Raw genomic sequence first — 20,207 nt, forward strand, 5'->3', positions numbered from 1 at the left:
ACACACACACACACCACATCTTCTTTATCTATCAATCAATGGGAACCTGGGTTGCTTCAACAATTTTGCTCTTATAAATAATTCTGCTATAAACATAGATGTGCATGTATCTCTTTGAATTAGTGTTTTTGTGTTCTTTGGGTTAATACCCAGTAGTGTGATTACTGGATCATAGTTCTATTTTTAACTTTTTGAGCAACCTAAATACTGTTTTCCCCAGTGGCAACACTAGTTTGCATTCCCACCAATGCCCGAGTGATCCTTTTTCTCCAAATTATCACTAACATCTGTTGTTTCTTGTGTTGTTGATTTTAGTTGTTCTGGCAAATGTGAGGTGAAATCTTATTGTAGTTTTGATTTTCATTTTCCCTGATGGGAAATGATGATAATCATTTTTTCATGTGTTTCTTGGCCATCTGTATATCTTCTTTGCGTAAATGTCTGTTCATGTCTTCTGCCCATTTGTTAATTAAATTATTTGTTTTGGGGCTATTGAGTTTGATAAATTAATTGAAACTTGTTTTTAAGTTCATTTATTTACTTTTTAGAGAGAGAAAGAGCTAATGGGAGAGGGAGAGAGAGAATCCCAAGCAGGCTCTGCCCTGCCAGCGTGGAGCCTGGTGTGGAGCTCGAACTCCTCCAACACATGAACCATGAGATCATGATCTGAACGCAAACCAAGAGTCAGAGACTTAATTGATTGAGCCACCAAAATGCCTGAGTTTGACAAGTTCTTTATAGATTTTGTATACTGTTTGTTATATATTCATTTGCATATATCCACACCCATTCTGTAGGTTGCTTCTTAGTTTTGTTGATTGTTTCCTTCACTGTGCAGAAGCTTTTGATTTTGATGTAGTCCCCAATAGTTTTTGTTTGTTTGTTTTTGCTTTTGTTTCTCTTGCCTCAAGAGATATACCTAGAAAAAAGTTGCTACAGCTGATGTCAAAGAAGTTACTGCCCGTATTCTCTTCTAGGATTTTTTATGGTTGCAGGTCTCATATTTAGGTCTTTAATCCATTTTGATTTATTTTTGTATATGTGGTCTAATTTCTTTCTTTTTGCTGTTGCTGTCCAGTTTTCCCAGAAACATTTGTTGAAGAGACTTTTTTCCCATTGGACATTGTTTTCTGTTTGTTAAAGACTAATTGATCATATAGTTGTGGGTTCATTTCTAGATTTTCTAGTCTGTTCTATTGATCTTTGTTTTTTTTTTTGCCAGTGCCATACTGTTTTGATTACTACAATTTCGTAACTTGAAGTCCAGAATTGTGATGCCTCCAGCTTTGCTTTTCTTTTCACGATTACTTTGCCTACTCAGATTCTTTTGTGGTTCCATACAAATTTTAGATTTGTTTCTTCTAGTTCTGTGAAAAATGCTATTGGTATTTTGATAGGGTTGCATTAAATGTGTTGATTGCTTTGGGTAGTATAGACATTTTAGCAATATTTGTTCTTCCAGTCTATGGAATGTCTTTCCATTTCTTTATGCAGTCTTCACTTTCTTTCATCAATGTTTTATACTTTTCAGACTATAGGTCCTATCTCTTTGGTTAGGTTTCTTCCTAGGTATCCTATTATTTTTGGTGCAATTTTAAATGGGATTGTTTTCTTAATTTCTCTTTTAACTGATTAATTGTTGTTGTAGAAATGCAACTGATTTCTGTACAGTGATATTGTATCCAGTGACTTTACTGAATTTATCTATCACTTCTAGCAATTTGGGGGGGCGTATCTCTTAGGTTTCTATTTTTGTATCATGTCATCTGCAAATAGTGAAAGTTTGACATTTTCCTTGCTGATTTGGATGCCTTTGATTTCTTTTTGTTGTCTTATTGCTGAGGCTGGGACTACAAGTACTATGTTCGATAAGATTGATTAGAATGGACATCCTTGTCTTGTTCCTGACCTTAGGGGAAAGGCTGTCAGTTTTTCCTCATTGAGGATAATGTTGGCTGTGGGGTTTTCATATATGGCCTTTATTATGTTGAGGTGTGTTCCCTCTAAACCTACTTTGTTGAGGGGTTTAATCATAATGGAGCTTATAATTTATGAAATGTTTTTTCTACATCTAGTGAAATGATCATATGGTTCTTATTCTTTTTCTTAACTGATGTGGTGTATCACGTTGATTGACTTGTGAATATCGAAACACCCTTGCAGCCCAGGAGAAATTCCACTTGGGGCATCTGGGTGGTTCAGACAGTGAAATAGCCAACTCTGGGTTTTGGCTCAGGCCATGATCTCATGGTTCATGAGATCAAGCCCTGCACTGGGCTCTGTGCTGACAGCAAAAAGCCTGGTTGGGATTCTCCATCTCCCTCTCTCTGCCCCTTCCCTGCTTGTGCATGCACTCTCTCAAAATATAATAAATAAACTTTAAAAAAATGTCAGTTGATCATGGTGCATGACTTTTTAAATGTATTGTTGGATTCAGTTTGCTAGTATTTTGTTAAAGATTTTTGCATCTATGTTTACCAGGGATATTGGCCTGTATTTCTCTTTTTTAATGGTGTCTTTATCCGATTTTGGTATCAGGATAATGCTAGCCTCATAGAATGAATTTGGAAGTTTTCCTTCGTTTTCTGTTTTTTTAGAATAGTTTGAGAAGAATAGGTATTAACTTGTATTTAAATGTGTGATAGAATTTTCCTGTGAAACCATCTGGTCCCAGATTATAGTTTGCTGGGAGTTTTTTGATTACTGATTCAATACTTTGCTGGTACTTGGTCTTTTTTTTTTATTAAAAAAATTTAATGTTTATTATTTTTGAGAGAGAGAGACAGAGAGCAAGCAGGGAAGGGGAAGAGAGAGGGATACACAGAATCAGAAGTAGGCTCCAGGCTCTGAGTTCTCAGCACAGAGCCCTATGCAGGGCTTGAACTCACAAACCAACAGATCATGACCTGAGCATAAGTCAGCAGCCCAACCAACTGAACCACCCAGGTGCCCTGGTAATTGGTCTTTTCAATTTTCTATTTCTTAACGTTTCATTTTGGTAGTTTATATGTTTCTGGGAATTTATGCATTTCTTCTTGTTGTACAATTTGTTGGCATACAGTTTTTCATAATATTTTCTTATATTTGTTTATATTTCCCTGGTGTTGGTTGTTATTTCTCTTCTTCAATTTGTGATTTTGTTTATTTGGGTCCTTTCCATTTTTTTCTTGATAGGTCTGGCTAGAGGTGTATCAATTTTATTGATTTTTTTCAAAGAACCAGCTCCTGACTTCATCGATCTGTTCTGTTGTGTTTTTTTTTTAAGCTTCTATATCCTTTATTTCTGCTGTTATCTTTATTAGTTCTTTCCTTTTGATGGTTTTAGGTTTTGTATGTTGTTGTTTTTCTAGTTCCTTTAAATGTAAGGTCATGTTGTTTACTGGAAATTTTTCTTACTTCTTGAGGCAGGCCTGTGTGACTATAAACTTCCCTCTTAAAACCACTTTTGCTACATCCTAAAGGTTTTGGACCATTGTGTTTTCATTTTAATTTGTTTCTATGTACATTCCTATTTCTTCTTTTATTTCCTGGTTGACTCATTCATTGTTTAGTAACATGTTATTTAACCTCCATCTATTTGTGGTCTCTTCAGATCTTCTCTTGTGATTGACTTTTAGTTTCATAGCATTGTGGTCAGAAAAGATGCATGGTATGACTGTGATCTTTTTGAATTTGTGGAGGCTTGTTTTGTGGGCTACTATGTGATCTATTCTGGAGAATGTTCCATTAGAACTTGAAAAGAATGTGTATTCTGCTGTTTTAGCATGGAATGTTCTGAATATATCTATTATATCCATATGTTCCAGTGTGTCATTCAAAGCCAATGTTTCCTTGTTGATGTTCTGATTAGAAGACCTGCCCGTTGATCTAAGTATGGTGTTAAAGTCTCTTACTATTATAAGTATTATTATAAATTAGTTCTTTTATGTTTGTTATTGTTTAATGTATTTGGGTTCTCCTATGTTTGGTACTTACATTGTTACATATTTACAATTGTGATATCTTTTTCTTGGATTGTCCCCTTTGTTATTATATACCGACCTTCTTTGTCTCTTATTACAGTCTTTGTTTCAAAGTCTATTTTGACTGATATAAGTATTACTACTCTGGCTTTATTTTGACAACCATTTGCATGGTAGATGTTTCTCCATCTCCTCACTTTGAATCTGCAGGTGTCTTTAGGTCTAAAACGAGTCTCTTGTATACATATTTTATTACTTGTTTGTGGTTGTTTCTGAAGATTTTCTCTGATTCTTTTTTGTCTTTTTTCATGGTTTGCTGATTTTCTTCGGTGATATATTTGGATTTATTTCTCTTTATTCTACGTATGTTTATTACTGATTTTTGATATATGGTTACCTTTAGGTTTGTATCTCCTACATAGAACAGTCTATATTAAGTTGGTGGTCATTTAAGTTTAAGTCCATTCTTTACTCTTGCCCTCCCCATGTTTTAGATATATAATTTTATGTTTTACATCCTTTAGTTTTGTGAGTTATTTGATTTTTTAGAGAAATATTTATTTTAACTGTTTTGTGTTTCCTTCCTTTGTACTTTCACTCTTGGTCTCTCCTTTCCACTCAAAGAGTCTCCTTTAATATTTCTTGCAGGACTGGTTAATTGGTCATGAACTACTTTAGTTTTTGCCTGTCTGGGATTCTCCTTCTCTCTCCTATTCTGGATGGTAACCTTGCTGGATAGAATATTCTTGGATGCAGATTTTTCCCATTCAGCACTTTGAATATATCATGCCACTCCCCTCTGGCTTGGATAGTTGCACTTGTACCCCAGTGTTTATAGCAGCACTTTCAACAATAGTCAAATTATGGAAAGAGCCAATGTCCATCAACTGACAAATGGATACAGAAGATGTGATTTATATATACAATGGAATACTACTTGGCAGTGAGAAAGAATGAAATCTGGCCATTTGTAGCAACATAGATGGAAGTGGAGAGTATTATGCCAAGTGAAATAAGTCAGGCAAAGAAAGACAGATACCATATGTTTTCACTCATATGTGGATCCTGAGAAACTTATCAGAAAACCATGGGGGAGGGGAAGGGGGAAAAATAGTTACAGAGAAGGAAGGAGGCAAACCATAAGAGACTCTTAAATACTGAGAACAAACTGAGGGTTGATGGGAGGTGGGGGAAAGGGGAAAGTGGTTGGTGGGCACTGAGGAGGGCACCTGTTGGGATGAGCACTGGGTGTTGTATGGAAACCAATTTGACAAATTATATATATATATATATATATATATATATATATATATGTGAGTTAAGCTTAAAAATTAAAAAAAAAAAAAGAAAATCCTCTGCTAGCCTTCTGGGTTTTCTCTTGAAAGTTGCTGACTTCTTTTTGTCTTGCTGCTTTGAAATTTTTTATCACTGTATTTTGCCAATTTAATTGCCATCTGTCTTGGTGTGGATCTGCTCTTCTTGGTTTTGATGGGAGTTCTTTGTGCCTCCCAGATATGGATATCTATTCTTCCCCCAAATTAGGGAAGTTTTCAGCTATTCAATGAGTTCAATGGGCATCCTGTGATCATTACTTTATGTTCTCTATCAGGCAGTTACTTGTTTCTGTTTTGCTAAGATCTCCAGCTGTGGCCTTGTCCTATTCTTTAATTTGGGATACACTTCTCTGTATTCCCATTTTGTATAAGTCTCTGTGCCCTTTTCTCCGTGTTAGAAAAGTCAGCTACATCTCCAATTCTTGAAGGTAATGCCCTTATGTAAAAGAGATCATGTGGTGCCATGCTGTGTAATGTCCCCTGTTCTCTAAGGCCTAGTACTTCCAGGAGTGTCTACATTCTGTGCCGCTTGTGCTCTGCTATTTTGTCCTGGCTGCCTGATCCTTCAGGCCTGTCATCTGCAAAGGTTCTCTTTGCCCATTAAGGACAGGACTTGGTACCTGGCCTGAATGTGGCATGTTTTAACCAGGTGTGCTCTGGTCTGTTTGTGAAATGAGACCTATCACTGCGGCATCTGGAACTGAGGCTCTGCAAAACTCCTACATTGGGAGATGTAGTGTGAGCCAGTCTTCTGGGGGAGAACTACTACAATGGGTCTGAGGCAAGCATGATTGGGAGGGGCATTTCCACTGGAGTGTGGTGGGTCTTAGCATAAGCAAGTTGGGTAGTGAGTGTAGGAATTGCACTGGTTCCCTGTAAAGTAAGTGTAACCCTGTACTTTTGCTGAGGTATGGGTAAGGGAAAGGCCCTGGCCAGTTCCTCTGTTCCCAGAGAGGTCTTTCCATTAACACTGCCTCTCTGGGACATGCTCTGAAGTGAGTGAATGACCTCCCCAATATGTGTCCCAGACACTCTTCAGATTGCTCTTTCCATGCTGTATGTCCACAGGCTATTTGCCCTTGCTTTTCTCCAAGAGCAGCCCCAATGTCCTCTTGGCTGTATCTTAGTCAAAGGTCCTGCCCTTAAAACTTCAGACTTTAAGCCCTGTTGTTTGCAAGAACTAACAAAATCCAGTTTCTCTTGCTTTCCAACCCAATTTCTGTGGGAGATTGTTTTCCACATACACTCCCCTGTGTGCTAGTTTGTCTGTAGCCCCTCGTGACTGTGGCTCTCTCCCCAGCACAACTACCATGATCTATTTCTCTCCGAAACTGCATCTCTGCATTTCCTATCTTCTTTGATGTGGCCTCTTCCCTACCTTTATTTATGGAGTTTGTTCCTCCAGTCTTTAGGTTGATTTATGGGATATGTAGGATGATTTGATAATTATCTAGTTGTATTTGTGGGACAAAGTGAGCCTAGGATCCTCCTACTCCACTGTCTTCTTCCAACCTCTACCTCTTGCATTTTTTACGTTAGCCATTCTAACAGGTATAAGACAATATCTCGCTGTGGTGGTTCTTTTTATTTCACTGACAATTAGTGATGTTGAGCATGTTTTCATGTGTCTTTTGGCCATTTGTATGTCTTCTTTGTAAAAATATCTATTCAGGTATTCTGCCCATTTTTTAATCAGATTGTTTATTGTTTTGGTGATGAGTTGTATAAGTTCTTTATATATTTTAGATATTAACCCCTTATAAGATATAACAGGCCTCCAGTTATGGAATGAGTAAGTCATGGGAATAAAAGGAAAAGCATAAGGAATATTCAATGGCTGAAAAATGATACCAGCTGAAAGTATACTTTTCTCATATTGGCTAGTCATAATTCATCAATACTGTCTTTCCATCTTTGTCTCACCTTCAAAATATAGATACTTGGGAGTAAATCTAGAACTGGTTGTATTTTTTTAAGTCTTATTTTCTTTCCTAGATCCAAAATTGCACCATTTGAGTCATTTCTTGACCAAGTATTAACAGTGTGATACTTATATCAATTTCCTTATAACAAGTTATGATAACATGTTACTCAAATACTAGTGTGCCTTTGTGTATGTGTGTGTATATTTGTATGTCTTCAAGTGTTTCTGGGGAAAAATCATTCAGTTGTATCACTTTCAAATAATAATGATTACAGTTTACCTTAATAAAATTCATCTGGATTTTTGGATACTAGTATACTGGAATTAGAGAAAGATGTGAAGTTTTGAAAATTCAGTCCTCAGGAATTCAGGTATTTTATTAACTTAGCATCTGTTGGTGACTTAAAGGTAATTTAAGCTTCAGGAGCGACTGAAAACATTTTCAGCATATGAAACTCTTAATAAATGGTATAAAATTGTCCAAAAGAAATCCTTATTTAGTGACTTAAATTTAACAAAATGTGCTTTTATTTATTCACTACATAAGGTTACTAATCACTGCATCATTTGGGTACATAGGTGACAGCTCTGACAGTTTAATGATACCCAAGGCAAATTCAGTTACTTTTAGTGAAACAAACCGTCAATAGATGTGGGTAGCAGTGCTTACACCTATATAGTTCTTGAGTCAGTGGTTATGTAACTTTTGGATACACCACACAGAGGAGGACAGAGAATTAAGGAACTGGATGTTCTTTTCATAAAGAGCAACTGAATAATATAAGAACAGCTTTTAAAAATGAAGATACACTGAAAAGCAATGAGGAAGGCTCGACTCTGAGAGTATTGAAAAATGTGTTTGATAGGAGGTGATGTTTAGAAGCCATCAAGAGTAACAGCAAGGAAAGAGGATTGAGTCTCTGGAAGTTATACGTACTTTGCTATAACCCATTCATTTTTACAAATAAAGAAAAAGGCATGGTGAAAAGACCAAGATTCCTCACTTGGTGTTGAATCCCAGCTGCAGTTGTAGTTCTGTGCCTTATGATCCATTTGTCCCTAACCGAGCTCCACAAATTCCCTTTGTCTCAATTGCTTCATGTAAAAAATGATGGTAACAATGTCTTCCCTTGTGATTGTCAAGATTAAATGACCTAAGCCTTTTATATATGAACCATATAGCTCGTTGTTTGCCAATAATAGGGGTTGAATAATTATTGGCTTTTGTCTTTTAAACCTCTTCATCTATTAAAAGTTCTAAATGCAGAGTTTGGGAGTGGATAGGATAAATGTCATGGCTGAGGCAAACACTATAGTTCATTGAAAATAGCTAGCTCCTAATTCATCTCACTTCGGTAAATATTTCTTGAGTCTCTACTACATGCTGAGCACTAAGGGAATAGAAAGAAGAATCAAAGATTGTTCTTTAACTTCTGGGAATCGTGATTCAAAATCAAGTAAGAATGAATGTAGTATTATGATCCATTGAGAAACAAATGAACTGATTTTAAGCATGGATTCAGAATTCACATTAAGTTGACTGATTCAATGAAAATAGTACATTCCCTTTTCAATGTTTATTTGTGGACCTTACAGGAGTATTAATTAGCTTGGCAGTATTTCCTCATCAGTACCTGTTTTCTTTGTATTATTACTGTCTTAGTCTTTTTGGGCTGCTGTAACAGAATACCATAAACTAGATGGCTTATGAACCACATACATTTATTTCTCACAGTTCTGAAATCTGAGAAGTCCAAGATCAAAGCTGTAGCAGATTTAATGTCTGGTAAGGGCCAATCTCCTGGTTCATAGACAACAGCTTTTCACTGTGTCCTCATATGGTGGTAGGGGCAAGGAATGTCTCTGGGGTCCCTTTTATAAGGCACTAATCCCATTATTGAGGGATCTGCCACCATGATCTATTCATCTCCTGAAGGCCCATTTCCTAACACCATCACACAACGTGTTAGGATTTGAACGTAGGAATTTTGTGGGGACAAAAATATTTAGTCCTTAACGGTAACTATTCTTTTTTTTTTTTTTTTTTTTCCCAAATTAGTTTGTGTGGCAGTGTGGAAAAACCACCACATGAGGACAGTAACCAACTACTTTATAGTCAACCTTTCTCTGGCTGATGTGCTCGTGACCATTACCTGCCTCCCAGCCACATTGGTTGTGGATATCACCGAGACCTGGTTCTTTGGACAGTCCCTCTGTAAAGTTATTCCTTATTTACAGGTAATTTTTTTCCGTACTTCTATCTATTCAAACACAGAAGCTACTGAAAAAGTATTTTCAGTTAAGTATTGGAAGTATTTTCAGTTATGGTCTTCTGGTAAATTAACTAGTGAGCTAAGAGAAATATACTTGCTTAAGAAATTAACAAACTTAAAAAAATAATACTTGATACTTTCTGGGTAAATAAGTTCTGGGTGGAAAATAAAACAGTAGAATCCTCAAGTCATCATTAGATGCTGAGAAAACCTCTTATTTCTTTGATCTCTAATTTTCCCACTGTAAAATAAGGAAATTGAACAAATTAATGATTGAGCCTCTCCTAGCTCAAATAAGCAAGGTCTGTTTATTTTTATTTTTGTTAAGTGATTTTGTTTCACAATGAGAAATTAAAGTTATGTGATCAAATTAGTACAGTGAATATATTTCAGTGTTGGTTCTGAATCAAACTACCAGTTTTGGAATCTCTATTCTGCTATTTACTTAGTGTATGCTCTTGATCCAAATACATAAGCTCTTTGTGATTCACTTATTATAGAAGGATAATAATTTTTATTACAGCTCACTCCTATGGTTGTGATGAAATTTTACTAAGATAATTTATATAAATTACATGGAATAGTGATTGCCCTCTGGAAGAGAATGATCTTACAAAAATATAGTATGTTCTCAATAAACATCAGTTATCATCATCATCATCATCATTAGACATTTTATTGTTCTGTGTGGAAGTAGTTTTTTCTACAATGAATTGCCCTAGAATAAATTGAGAATAAACACTTTCAGAGAATAATTTTGTGATGGGTATTCTGACAGTTCTAAAAATATGGCCACAGCCACAGCCCTTAAAGAGGTGGATTCCCTTTAGCAATCGGAAAGTGAATGAGATCACGGCAATTCTACACTTATCTTCTTGTAACCCTCCCTTACCCCTCAGTCCCTACTCCATCCAGTCTCCCAGATGGTGATCACATTATTTGCAAGGGATGAAAATATACTCCCAGTAATGAAATATTGGTGCAGGTAGGACAATTGGACATGCAAAAAAAAAATCTAGACACTTCACAAAAATTAACTCAGAATGGATTATAGACCTGAATATAACATGTAAAAGTATAAAACTCCTAGAAGATAAGATAGAACAAAGCCTAGATGATCTTGAGTATGTTGATGACTTTTTAGGTGCAATACCAAAGGTATGATCCTGAAAGGAATAATTGATAACTTGACTTCACTAATATTAAAAACTTATGCTCTGTGAAAGACAATGACAAGATAAAGGGAAGACAAGCCACAGACCTGGAGAAAATATTTTCAAAAAGATGCTTATAATAAAGGATTGATACCCAAAATATACACAGAACTCTGAAAACTCAACAGTAAGGAAACAAATAACCCAATTAAAAAATGGGCCAGAAACACCTCACTAATTATGATATACAGGTGGCAAAGAAGCTATGACAAGATGCTCTTTATCCTATATCATCGGCAAAATGCAAATTAAAACAACAATGAAATACCACTATACACCTCTTAGTATGGCCAAATTCTGGAACACTGACAGCACCAAATGCTGGTGAGGATGTGGAACAATAGGAATTCTCATTTACGGTAGATGTACAGGCACTTTGAAACACACTCTGCTTGTTTATTGTAAAACTAAACATCTGTTCATATGACCCAGCAGTTGCATTCCTTGGTATTTACCCAAAGGAGTTGAAAACTTATGTCTACCCAAAAACTTGCATGCAAATGTTTATAGCAGCTTTCTTCATAATCACCAAAACTTGGATGCAACCAAGATGTCCTTCAATAGGTAAATGGATAAACTGTGGTACATCCAGACAATAGAATATTATGTAGTACTACAATGAAATGAACTATTAAGCCATGCAAAGACATGGAAGAAAGAAGAAACTTAAATGCTTATTATTAAGTGAAAGAAGCCAATCTGAGAAGGCTATACATTGTATGATTTCAATAATATGACATTCTGGAAAAGGCAAAACTATAGAGACGATAAAAAGATAAATGGTTGCCAGAGGTGGGAAGGAATGAGCACAGAAAATAATGATAATAAAATGGTGGATATATGCGATTATACATATTTCCAAACACATAGAATGTATAGCACCAAGATTGAACCATAAAGTAAACTATGGACTTTCAGTGATTATGATGTGTCAGTGTAAGTTCATCAATTGTAACAGATGTACCACTCTGGTGGGGGGATGGTGATATTGAGAGAGACAGGGAGTAAATGGGAAATCTCTGTAACTTCTCCTCAATTTTTATGTGATCTTAAAAGTATCCCCAAAATAAAGTTTTAATAAGAACAAAAGTTGGGGGAGATCACAAACAGCCCATTGCTAGAAAATATGATAAGGCTTTTGGATCTTAAGTGTTAGGAAGAGATATTTAGCTCAATAGTTCTACAGTAAACTTATAAGAAGTGATAATTTCTTAGATTAGACACTACTGATAGAATAGTAAGTGTAAAATGCCATGGACATTATAAACTTTACTGCAAACATTAGCTGTAAGGTTAATTTGTGTCTGTCAGATGAAAACCATGAATTGGTCACAAAAATAAAATTCAGTATTTTTTGTTTGCTTGTTTTTAGATTAATAGTACATTGAGCAACAGAGAAAAATATCCTCATTGGGAGAAGAAAACAGTAATAAAGGGGTCATATGGTTTTGCATGAAGACGCTGGGGGAGATTATAAATAGCACAGAACTATAATATTTTACCATCTCTTGGTTTTAATAACCACCCAGGGAAAAATTTGAGGGGTTCTCTTAAGTTTCAAGATGGCTTCACTGGTCCAGAATCTTCTTTTGGCTGAGTGAGAAAATTTCATGCTTTCTCTGCAACCCAGAAGATTCCTGAGCGAACACTGGAATGATAAGAGAGGGATATGTCACCCTATAGTTGGTACAGTCCTTCTGTAATACACAGTGATAACTTCTTATAGACCAGGTATTTCAGACTCTTCTGTGAACATGAAAGAACAAATTGGATGCAGTGTGTACCCAGTGAGTGATGCAGGGCATGGGTCTCTTATAAAGTTATTGACAGTACTATTTCATACAGCACAATTTATTAGCAAATCCTACAGTGATGGAACATTTTCATTTCCTGAGAGAATCTGTCTGCTTCTCTATCAACACTGCCCAGTCTAGTCAAGACCTCAGCTTATTCTCTCCTCTATAGGCCAAGGAAAAATCGCTGGGTAACCACAAAATCTGAATCAGGTAAAAAAAACATATATATATATATATATATATATATATATATATATATATATATATATATATACATACATACATACATACATACGTATATCCATTTATTACCTCATTCAGCATTGGTTCTTTATGAAAAGTTATAAATGCACAAAAATATTGGTGTACTGGTAAAACTACTATCTCCAAATTTTCTCAGCATTTATTTCCCATTTTCCATAGAATTTCCCCAAATGGTATGAATAGTATCAATGGGCAATAAGCCATTCATTCAGTCTTGAGTAGTTGTTTTTCCTTAGTTGTGATATACTGAAACTGGTGGCTTTGTCCTTTATATGAAACTTGCATCCTACTTAAAGTTTAAAAACATATTACAAAAAACATCCAGCCAGATTTTAAGGTTATTCAGTCATTCAGTTTAAGATTCTTTGGATATATATATACACTAATTTTCTGTGACTTACATGTTATTTTTCTTCTAATTAGAATAGAGTATAATACAATACAACCTTTAGGCTTATGACCAATAAACAGTAACACTTTGGAAAATGCACAAAAATCTTAAAAAGCTCACAAATGTAATAAAGCTTAGCTGAATAATTCAAGTGACCCTTTTGTATCTTTAATAATTCTATAAATCCAAGACCATTAACATTTACTGGGCTATTTAGTGAATAATTAGCATAGATTTCTTAGAGAATTATAACATATTTAATTCTCATACTTATAGGAGCAGTTGACTACTTTTTCAGAGTGACTTTTTTTTTAACTGCAGAAGAAGGTCTGCACAGGACGTGTCATGAAGAGAACAAAGCCAACTGAAATGGAAGTGGTGGGTGGTGGGATAGTCTCCCCCAATCTCTTTGTCACACTTTTCTACTTTCCAGTCTATTAGCTCCTGTATCCAAATATGAAGTGTGGCAAAATTTCCAAGTCTTTTTTTTTTTTAATTTTTAAAAATTTTAAAGTAATCTCTATACCCAATATGGGGCTCGAATAACAACCATGAGATCAAGAGTCACATGCTCTACCGACTGAACCAGCCAGGCGCCCCCAAATTTCCACTTCTACTTGCCATGGATCTCTGATGTCTTTTTGTCATATCTATATGCTAGCATGGAACAGATTCATCATCTACAAAAGCAAGTCTCCAGCATTGCCCTGACCATAGGGTACCCATAGTATGGGTGAAAGATCAAGCACTTAACAGCGGAAGTTCACGTCATCTTATCTCACTTCCTTTCCAACATTTATAATCTTCACTGGATCGAATCTCAAATGATTTGCTATCAGGTTGATTTAAGCTAATATCAAAGTGTAAATGAAAAAGGTACCCAGATGTGCCCTCCTAGAAGTGAAAGCAGCAACACAACTCTCATTTGTAATCACTTACGATAAGATGCAATTTTATACCTCCCGCCAAGAAAGTGTTGTTAATGGGATGCTAGTGTGTATTATGCACCAGTAAATACAGTACTCTGTGCTGATGGAGTCTGCTTTGGGTTGTGACTCTGCACCTCCCCCACTCACACTCTGTCTCTGTCTCTCAAAAATGAATAAATGTTAAAAAAAATGTTTTTTAAGCATCACTTGTAGTGGTGTTAATTATACGGAAATCTGGACTAGGTGAACCTATTTGAGTTTGAGAGGCCGGTTGCTCATACCACCAATAAGAGAACTATGGTGAGGAGTCCCATACAGGATTCTCTTCTAACATAACTCTTGCCTTTGCATGCAAAATGCTAGAAATGAACCGATGCACAAATAGGCTTTGTTATTTGAAAATATGTACTACAGCATCCATAATTTAAAAAATCCGAGTTAAATGCAATTGCAATCAGATTTCTATATATTTTAAAAGCTAAACATGTCATTGTCTCTATAAGTGAGAGTTTTCTAGTTCAAACTAAACATATATGCTCTATTTTGTTTTTCGAAAGTATTTTTCCCCTGCCAATGCAAAGTTGCAAGATAAAATGATGACAGTAATTATTCAAAGAATGCCATATTACAAATTAAAACATTTAGCATAAAATGATTGCAGCCTTTTCATATCACCTTTTTCATGTTTCACAGGAAATATGTTTTTTTCTCTGATACATTTTAAATAGTACTATTATATTTTTTAGGGAAAAAACTAGCATGAAATGTTTTGTCACCACTTTGAGTCTGATTATCTGCATGGCCCTTTCTAATGTGATAAGGATATAAAGAATGGATCCATCTAACACCAAGTGCTTCTCTTGTCCTATGTTCTTTCTCTCTCTAGACCGTGTCAGTGTCTGTGTCTGTTCTCACACTGAGCTGCATTGCCTTGGATCGATGGTATGCAATCTGTCACCCTTTGATGTTTAAGAGCACGGCCAAGAGGGCCAGGAATAGCATTGTCATCATCTGGATTGTCTCCTGCATTATAATGATTCCTCAGGCCATAGTCATGGAATGCAGCACCATGCTCCCTGGCTTAGCCAATAAAACCACTCTGTTTACTGTGTGTGATGAGCGCTGGGGCGGTAAGTACATTATGGGCCACAGGCTGACATTTATATGACAGCTGAAAACTAAAATTCTGATTTGCATAGTCATTGTGAAGCTGACCTCGTATGTTTTATTGGCATCTGTTAATCAAGTATTGCAAAAGCACGAAACCCAAGTAGGAACCCAAAACAGTTTCACAGAATAGCTCCACCTACCTCTGTCTTTTGGAAACATTGATGCACGGTTATCTAGTTTTCATATTTTACAGGTAGAGAATGAATGGAAGAACTTTCCCTAAAATTTATATTTAATTATGCCAGCTTTTCTTAAATTCTCTAAAACAATAAAAACTCATTTATACAATCCAAATACATATTCCAGGGTGATTAACATTTTACAAGATAGTACAATGTTATATTGCCTCAAGTGCTAAGTTCTCTAATGGGCTTCAGATACAACTGGGAATTTTCATTTTAAAACCATGTCCTGCCTGGAAATGTGACTGGAGTTGAGTATGTAGACTTAATGCTCTTCTCTAAGTCAAATTATCTAAATTTGCTGTGTTTATTCATAAAATATTAAACTGATAAATTATCACATAATTTTTTCTGATTTAAGAATTATATTAATTATGTGGGCACCTGGGTAACTCGGTTAAGTGTTCGTTTCTTGATTTTAGCTCAGATCATGATCTCACAGTTTGAGGTATTGAGTCCTGCGTGGAGCTCTGTGCTGACAGTGCAGAGCCTGCTTGGGATTCTCTCCCTCCCTCTCTCTCTGCCCCTCCCCTGTTTGTGTGCACACATGCACATGTGCACAATCCCTTTCTCTCTCAAAAGAAACATTTAAAAAAAAGAATTAATTATGAATCCTTTTGGTTTCCAATCTGATATATATATGGCAGTTAAATTTATAATTTTTAAAAAATTTTTATTAATTTTTGACAGAAACAGAGCATGAGCAGGGGAGGGGCAGAGAGAGAGGGAGACACAGAATCTGAAACAGGTTCCAGGCTCTGAGCTGTCAGCACAGAGCCTAACCCGGGGCTCAAACCCGTGAACTGTGAGATCATGACCTGAGCCAAAGTCGGATGCTTAACTGACTGAGCCACCCAGGCACCCACCCCAATCTGATATGTGTGGCAGTTAACTTTAAACAAGCAGAAGTTTGAAGGCCTTATATTCTTTTGGTTCAAAACTCTCAGTGAGAGCCTTTAAGGTTTTTCTGTAATAGTGGAAACACTTCTATCAATACCTGATGATGGCACAAACCTGGACACAGCAAGGAAATCAAACAATACTGCGTTTTAGTATAGCATGTACTAGTTACAAAATTATTACATTAAATTTGAGGAAAACAATCTGTTATCTTCTGGGTAAGTATATAACAATGGACCATACTTAGGAAGTTTAAACATTAGGAAGGAATTTGTTTATTAGACAGATGTATATTTATGAATATTAGAAAATGTATCAACGAAAACAGTGTACCCCATGGATGGCTTATGGGTCTGGTATTTTAAAGTATTTGAATCTTTGAATTTATATTATTTCCTACCTTAATACTTTGATTGGAACACTGAAAAGAAAAAAGTCAGGAACTAAAAATTTAGGCATATGCTTTCACTCTAACAGGATAAAAATTAAAAGGCACTGGGATTACTTTCCATATATTATCCAAAGACCCATAGTAACTAAAATTGCACAGTCCGTGGTTTCTATTGTCCCAAATATTAACTAGCCATTTTTGAAATTGAGGTTTTCCCTTCCTTTCTAACATTGTAATTCATTTGCTATATTTTCTCTGGATCATCTTCATTTTCCCCCAAATTTCCTTATTAACGATGCAGACAAAAACAAAATGAATGGAAAATTCCAAAAGGGTAAGTCTATTTCTTTAGAGTCTTAAGTCCCATTTATTTAATGTTCAAACAACATCTTGAGTACTTAGGATATGCCAGGAATTATGCCAACCTGGAGAGAAATAGACTGCCTATGGGAACACATTGCAGGGAGTGAGACTGAAAACCAAACAAACAAATGTTTATAATGTAATTAGTATTTCAGTATACTTGTATACAAAGTGCTAGGAACACAAATGAGAGAACAGACTCAGCCCTGGCCATTTGAACAAATGTTTACAAAGGAGCCGCTAACATTTCAAGTGAAGAATTGGAGGAGAGATTCTCCAAACAGGGAAAATGGGAAAGGGTGTCCCGGGAGGGAGAAAACCCACACAATGAGAACTATCCCTGAAAGAAGAAAACAGGGTACTGGACCTGTAGTTTCTGCAGTGGAAGGATATACAGTCTAAAGAACTGTGTTTGGAAAGACTGGTTTGGCGACCAATTGTGACATGTCTCGTAGGCAATTTTTATACAATGAGTTATATTTGGAAATCAGTCTAAGATCTCTTGATCAGAATGCTTTTGTTAATTAATGAAGAAATTGAGCCATAAATTATTTGCAGATTATGAAGCAAAGAAGTACATGTAAATTTAAGCTTCCAACTCAAAAGTTGGATTCTTTAAGCTTGTGAAAATGGCACAAAGATTAAAATACCTACCTTTAATCTAACGTGTCAGTAGTATTTTCTCTAAAATATTTTAGTAATTAGTTTATACATTTGTAGACTGATTTAATAAGATTTTATTTCTTTTTTTAATGTTGCCCTGAATAATCAAGCAGCATTCACTTTCATTGACAAAAAGATTCTGGAGCTAGGGAATCCTGTCATTAATTCTGATTAAATAAATAGCCACATCACTTTATAATTACTTTGAGTAAAAAATACAAATATCTAAAACTCATTTCAACCTTTAGCATTTATTATCTAGCTCTAGCAGAGACATTTTACTAAAAAAACAGCAACTGCTATTGAATATTTAAAATTCTAAAAGCCTTCAGAAGTAATTTAGGGAAACTATTTGAAAAATGATTTTATATTAGTCCACAATTACTTAACATGATTATAAAGGCTTAAGTTAAGCCATACAAAATTGAGTTTACCATCCACAAAATCAAAAAATAAAATTTATGAAATTAACCTTTTGAATATTAAATGAAATTTTAAATCACTTAGTGTTTTCAAGAAGAATATGAAAGAATCAAAGTGAGCTCTTATCATTTTGATCATTAGACATCTCTTTCACTATAATAATTTTTACATAGCATGACCTCTTTATATAGGCTCTTTAGAAGTCCATGGTCAACTTAAAATGTTAAAACTCAGACACGTGTGTGATAATAGCCGGCTAAAAAGACCATAGGAAATTATATTTTATAGTGTTGGCTCTCTAAAGTTCAAACATCTTTAAAGTCTGAAAACATTTAGTCCAATTTAAAAAAAATTGTTATGAAATATCTTCTATTTTAGATTTGTGAACTGTGTTTCTTTTTTTTATCCAAAGTTTAATCAATAACATAGGTATAAAAGCAGACAGTGATATCATAATTGTCCTACACCCAGTATATCACAGCATAGAAAGAACCAGTGAACAGTGTGATCACTTGATCCATATCTATCAAATCACTTTTAGGAAAGTCTTGCAAATGCTATGTCACTCGTGATGCAGAATAACTGAGAACTCTCTGTCTCAGTCTTACTGAAAATATTACCATAAATATTTAATATTTTGTGGATAAGTTATTTCTGCAACTCATTATATGTATTATTGCCGATGGCTTGTACCAAAAAAACAAAACAAAACAAAACCAATAACCCACAAGCCATAACTTCTGGAAGGCACACTCAGTACTCAAAACAAATATATTAATATTTATTTAAATAATCTTTAAAATATGTCTTTGTATATGTTACATTCATTCACACTTCTAAAATTATTCCAGAATTATATACATCGTTTCTTGATTGCTTGATTTGTAAATGCAGTTTCACAGAACATATTCTATTGGAAGGAAACTAACTTCTTTTGTGCACTCAAAGATATAATTGTCTCACCATTCATCCAACACTTAATGAGTATGTCTTGTTTGCCAAACATTTTGTAGACCTTGGGGGATTCATAATTTCTCTTTTCTTGGATCTCACTGCCAAATTCTTGTTTGGTGGTCTGAAAGAAAATAATAATGGAGTCCTTCTTTACAGTCAAATTAATTATAGCACCTTGCCTATTGTAAGATTTTGAAAAAAAATATATATATATATTGAATTTCAGTGTACATATATGTTCTCTCTTTTTTTCTCTCTCTCTATATATACATATATGTGTATATGTATCTCTCTCTATATATATACATATACATATATACATATATACACACATATATATACATATATACACACATATATATACATATATACATACATACATACATACATATATACATGTATATACATACATATATATACATATATATACACACACATATATATAACATTTTATTAGAGAGAAGATAATAAAGATTCAAGTAAACTTTATTGGATTCATAAACTTTGAAAAGACAGTCTATATGGAATATTTGGGAACTTTAATTTATTGGTCCATTGAGTTCCTGATAGGTATAACATGAAGGACAAAGTGTTTGTAGATTATAGATAATTAGATTAGCATGTTGGCTCAATAATACACCTTAACTCACTGAGATTAAGTCTTGCCTTGTTAACATAGGACATTATTCTTTGATCTCTGATTTTGGGGACTAAATAAAGATCCACATTTGCTCCGTAATTATTGGTTTGATATATATGCAAGAATTTATTCAGATTGTACCTATTTATTATTTGAGGAGAGACGCTAATTTTGAATGGTTGCCAATCTTTAAGATGTTGTTTTATAATATGAGTGCTTGAGTGCAACAAATTTCATGTAACTACATTCTAGGTAATATATAAATGTCTTGAATACATAGAAGACATTGTTCATCAAGTGCAGAGAGACTTCAGAGAAAGTTTCAACCCATTCAACTTAAAATTCCAATGGCATTTATAAGTTTTCAATTAGCTTAGACTCTAAGTACGGAATGAAGAATGTTAAGACTACCATGTTTCTCCAATTATCTATAA

At 34.8% G+C, this 20,207-nt stretch overlaps 1 protein-coding gene across 1 annotated transcript in view; it reads left to right on the top strand.

Moving 5' to 3' along the window:
• Positions 1-20,207, top strand: part of HCRTR2 (hypocretin receptor 2) — a 116,872-nt gene that overhangs the window by 68,055 nt on the left and 28,610 nt on the right. Inside the window, exons 2-3 of the mRNA XM_030314566.1 lie at positions 9,280-9,458; positions 14,974-15,217. Of these exons, the coding sequence (XP_030170426.1) occupies positions 9,280-9,458; positions 14,974-15,217 (423 nt within the window). The remainder of the gene's footprint in view (positions 1-9,279; positions 9,459-14,973; positions 15,218-20,207) is intronic.

This window comes from Lynx canadensis, chromosome B2 (genome assembly GCF_007474595.2).
Source record: "Lynx canadensis isolate LIC74 chromosome B2, mLynCan4.pri.v2, whole genome shotgun sequence".
In the NCBI taxonomy this organism is placed as follows: domain Eukaryota; kingdom Metazoa; phylum Chordata; class Mammalia; order Carnivora; family Felidae; genus Lynx; species Lynx canadensis.